Source organism: Eleginops maclovinus, chromosome 1 (assembly GCF_036324505.1).
Source record: "Eleginops maclovinus isolate JMC-PN-2008 ecotype Puerto Natales chromosome 1, JC_Emac_rtc_rv5, whole genome shotgun sequence".
NCBI classification, from domain to species: Eukaryota; Metazoa; Chordata; class Actinopteri; order Perciformes; family Eleginopidae; genus Eleginops; species Eleginops maclovinus.
In genome coordinates this window covers 22,775,115-22,779,987 of record NC_086349.1, presented here as the reverse complement: position 1 = coordinate 22,779,987, position 4,873 = coordinate 22,775,115, and the positions used below count along the sequence as shown (strand labels likewise).

The window sequence follows — 4,873 nt, the reverse complement described above, 5'->3', positions numbered from 1 at the left end:
GTTAGAGGTACACACCTCCATTTCAACACACACCTTCCTAGCTTTAACAACCTTACAAGGTTTTAATCTCAATCAGCTTTAAGGATTCTGGGAGATGAAAAAAGTCTGACAAGAAGAAATTGAAACATGTTTCAGTGTATTTGTTTCAGTGTGAACGTCTCTCAACTAGGACGAGTTACATTCTTAAGTCTTTACATTTTTTGTGTCTGTAAGTAGATGAAGATGAAGATTCTGCAGCTTCAAACTGCTCTCCTTTGTCTCTCTGGTTCTTGGTGTTGATTTAGGATTAATGACGCCAACTGGCAATGTAAGGTGGGTTTGATTCCTGCCTTAGGTACAGTATTCCACACATTTATGTTTCATTTATTTGTGGTTTCAGTCTAAACACCAACAACTTCGAAACTTCTGAATCCTAAAGCTGTTAGTTGAGGTTTTGCATCGATTTCAACTTCCACAATTCCAGCATGGACGAATCAGGAGGGATCACCAAGTGAAACCGAGGACCCAAGGTGTTCAGGCTATAGCTAGCTTAGCCAGCTATATGGCCATTTTGTAGTTTGCACTTCTTAAAGGTCTGATCATTTTTTTGCCATTCCAATTTGAAACCTCACAAATTTCACCTCAAACAAATCATTTTAAGGACTAAATTACAAAGAACATATTTATTATCATTAAAAGAGTTTAATCGATGTGGGTTTCAGTAGTGAGGTGTCTGAATACAGCCCTGCCCAACAACAGCAGACAAAACACAGCTGTCATGACAGCATATGATTTCAACACAGTCTTGATGGCTATCTGGAAGTCAGGATGTGATGTCACTGACTGTCCCCGCCCCAAATGAGCGTAGACCAGCAGATGTATCTCAGCAGCCGGTTGACCCTGCAGCCAGCAGTAATAGATACCTAATAAAAACAATTTTAAACAACTTGGAATAAAATGAAATGTTCATTAAAATACTTTAGTATGAGAAATCACACCAGGTTGTGATGAGACAAAGGCAATCCAAACAGAAAACGGATTGAGACAGGTACAGAATATAACACAACTACATGGATGATCGATGGCAGCATGGCTTCTAAATATACACTGAAGATAATGTGGTAATGAGGGACAGCTGTACAGGCAGTGGATGGAGTCACTGAGGTGGGAAACTCAACAGTGACGGCTGGTGGGCAGGTGGGGAACAAAACGATAACGTTTTAAAACAAACACTGGAAGAGGAGTGCGCCATTTTGTGCTGGAGGGTGGTTTAACTGCACTTCAATTCATCACTAAGTTGACCTGAATTTGCAGCTTGGTGAGTAAAGTAAACAAAACACCACTTGCCCAGCAGCAGTATGCATTACCTGAGTCCTGAGTTTTAGCAGGTTTAAACACCAGGTGGTGTCCGGTGTCTATCATCAGCCTTGGGGGTGTGGTGCTGAGGTTAAGACCTGCCAAGTGTTCATCTCTGTAGATGGGTTTAGTTCCTTGGTCCCAGGCCACAGCCATGTTAGGATGTGCCCCGGGACAGCCGAAGACCAGGAGACGGTCTGCGGGGTGGTTCAGGTAGAACACTGGTACCTCCACTGAGGAGGAGGCAGAACTATAATACAGAAAAATAATGGTTTCTTTGAGCGATCAATTTTTTTACCTGGCGCAATCATCAGGCAAAATATGTCAATATCTAAATCTAATGCTATTTTCTGACATTTACTGCCCACATTATTGCTCTCCAGTTGATCAAATATCCCCATTCTTCATGACGATTCCCAACCTACATGCTAAAATCAAATTGATTGCCCAGGAAGTTGCTGAATATCTCCTGACACTTTGATTTTACCGCATATTAACAAGGCTCTACGAAGCAGTCAGCTTATTTTTCATTCCCTGCAGCCCTTTTAAAGAGTTCAATGGCTCCATTTATGTAGTGCTGTTATTGAAAGCGCTTTACAATTCGCCTCTCATTCACCCATTCACAATGATAGCAGGTGGTCTGACCGGAGCAACTTGTTCCCTTCAATATGTTGGCTACCTTCTCCACATCCTGTCTTTCATATCTGCTTCTATATACTTATCTATATACTTACTTGTACCCAAGAAATTCCATCAGAGCACGGATTTTGGAGTATCCACCAGCTTGAGTTTGGCAAGTGACTTGACAGCTTTTGACCTCCAGCTCGGCTCCAGCTCTCCTTTGCTTCAGTTGTCCAAACCCCTTGGGCACCGCCCCAGACCCACATGACGCAACTGTCTGATTGGCCCGTCTGTAGCGTACATGCAGGTAGAGGGAGTGGACGTAGCAGAGTCCCACACGAACCTGCTCTCCGGGTACGCCACAGCGATCGCAGACTGTCCAGGGCCGGAAGCTGATGAAGACCCGGTACAGAGGCTGAGAAGAGCCGAGGTCTTTTCTTTCTGTCTTTTTCTTGCTCGTACTTTCACGAATGAGTCTAGAAACATATAACTTTGCATTAGATTCACCTTAATCAGTGGTTCATCATGGATTTGTCCGTCTGTTAAATTAAAATATAGTCGATTAGGATTAGGGTTAGGGTTATGCATTTGAGAGGAGACACTCACTATAACACTGTACATTTTGCAATCATCGGTTGTTCAGTATCCTTTGAAATGTATGCCATGTAAATCACAAATCGATAGGCCTCTCTTATCCTGGTCTTTTACCCATCAGCATGTTAGGGGTAAAAGGTCCAGTGATGATCGGATGTCTAAATTAGTTTTACCATTGATAATCGACTTTAGATGTCAATACATGTTCACTGGAAATAAGATTTGCTTATCAGTCAAAATAACACAACCATCGCCAGTGTCAGAATTTGACAGCCACAACGTCTGATTTCCAATAAAGCCACAGTCATTGAGTCTTTCTCATCACCTCGGAGTGAAGCTTAGCGTGCGGGCCTCCTGGATGTCCAGGTCATAACCATAGAAGAAGTCTTTGTGGACAGAGCCGCAGATATAAATGCCTGAGTCGTCGAGCCCCGCTCTGAAAATCAGTAGGCTGAAGAGACGTATAGAAAATCGACTCCTCAGATCGCCGCTGTGAGGGACACTACGAAGGTCCAGAAGACTGTTGCCATGGTGATCAGTCAATGCTCTGGTCTCCTTGGAGCCGCCTAGGTGTTTCCTAAAGAACCACACAACTGATTGGATCTGAAACACACAGGTGACCAAATATATATCTGCCGATGGTAGATTTTTTTTCCAGTATATCAATCTCACTCTTTTTCTCTGTTTTGGAAGCAAATTACCCAGTCCTCTTATTCTCTCTTACTCCTCTTTTACCCTGCTCTCTGTAACCATATCCGTCTGGATTCTGCAAAACCTACTGATCTGTACAGCTTAAAAAGGCTGTGGATTTCAGCAGCGGAGCAGTTACATAACAAGTCCAGCCATTTACACAGCTGGTACTGCACAAAGAAAAGAGGATAGGATGTGTTATCTTGCTGTATGTTATATAACTATGTGATTATGCTAATACATCGTAACGTCATTTCTGATTTGAGGATCAGGTCCTCTAAAACTGTACATGTAACTCTAAAATTCAGAGAATACATTTAAACATAAAGTATGATAATACATGCATTAATATGCTGTTGCACACACCTTTTGACCTGCAATTTACAAAACCAATTATTTTTGGGATCCTTTCGTCAAGCTATCATCAAATAATACGTCTTTTGACCTAATATATTTGAGCATTGTTGAAGTCATGTCCACACTTTCAACAATGAATTCGAGGGTGCAAAAAATAGCGTCTGTATTCTGAAACTGGGCCTTCAAACGATCCGTCCGCCCAGGAAATCTGTGATGTCACAACATATACATTGACCTATACTGTTTTTCACAGTCCAAGTTGCAGTGTATGTGAATGACATTAGCTGACAGGAAGTCAACATGAACCCAATAGCTTGCCTGGCATTGCAGTTTCTTTAAAACAAGCTAAAGCAGAGCATATCAGACAGAGGGTCAATACAATTATATTCAGAATCATAAATCCTTTGTTAGTCTCCCAAGTATAAGTTATTAAAGCATGTAAACATATTCTAAGAAACACAAAATCAAAGTATGAACCTGGAGACAAGGGTTAGGGTTAGCATAGCAGACATAATACGTAAAATGTCTGATAAGTTTTTCCATTTCTTACCCGTGTTCAGGATTACATAACAAACCAAGATTCATTGTGATGGATTCTTCAACTTGCAAAGGATTGCCAATCAAATAAAAATCACAAAGACATAAACGTAGTCCAAAACATTCGATCAAAAGTGTTTAAGTTATGGTTGGTACCTGTTCTGGTTTGCAGTGGCAGGGAAGCTCCACAGTGACACCGACCAGGTAGGCCGCATTGGTGAAGGTCAGGAAGGCAGGACAGGCTTTTCCAGCAAACACATCCTGCTTATCCTCTGGAGCCTCATAGCTCAACACCTCAAGACACAAGAAGAGGAAGAGGGGCAGGAGGATGGGAGAGGGCGATGGAGGAGGCATTAGGCTTCTCTGAGGATGAAATGTTCTGACAAGCTGCCACCTAAATAAAATACTTATGCACAAACCCTGAGAAACCTCCAGTGTTTTTGTTCTGTCCTAATTCACATAAGTTGAAATAAGTTGTTTCAAAACAAAACAGCTTTGATTGAATCTAATCAGATCACCAAGGACCCGTCCCCTGTTGTCAACGCAAACATCTTGAAGTTGAGAGCAGTCTTATTACTGTTAAAGCACAAACACAGGCCCTGTTTGCCAATTTCAAACACTTTTGTCTTTTGTCACATCATTCTAGTCAGTTTTAATTAGAATCATTAAAATGTCCTGCTTTTTTCAGACCTGTTGTACAGATTTATGTGGTTGTAAGGCTCTAGGGATGTTCTGTTTG

General features: G+C 41.7%; 1 protein-coding gene across 1 annotated transcript; it reads right to left on the bottom strand.

Moving 5' to 3' along the window:
- Nucleotides 1-681: 681 nt before the first annotated feature.
- On the bottom strand, nt 682-4,488 carry LOC134868876 (Ig-like V-type domain-containing protein FAM187A). The gene is made up of 5 exons (XM_063890235.1): nt 4,291-4,488; nt 2,876-3,153; nt 2,070-2,432; nt 1,347-1,585; nt 682-902 (listed from the first exon to the last, which is right to left on the bottom strand). The coding sequence occupies exons 1-5, from the start codon at nt 4,486-4,488 to the stop codon at nt 682-684; spliced, it is 1,299 nt and encodes a 432-aa protein (XP_063746305.1).
- Between the last annotated feature and the right edge of the window lie 385 nt (nt 4,489-4,873).

What these genes read in the sequence shown, in the direction of transcription:
- LOC134868876 (XM_063890235.1), bottom strand. Translation starts at nt 4,488, where the DNA reads ATGCCTCCTCCATCGCCCTCTCCCATCCTCCTGCCCCTCTTCCTCTTC. An exon ending in GCCACTGCAAACCAGAACAG is followed by an intron (nt 3,154 to 4,290) that starts GTACCAACCATA and finishes TGTGTGTTTCAG; the next exon opens with ATCCAATCAGTTGTGTGGTT. An exon ending in ATGGAATTTCTTGGGTACAA is followed by an intron (nt 1,586 to 2,069) that starts GTAAGTATATAG and finishes TCTGTATTATAG; the next exon opens with TTCTGCCTCCTCCTCAGTGG.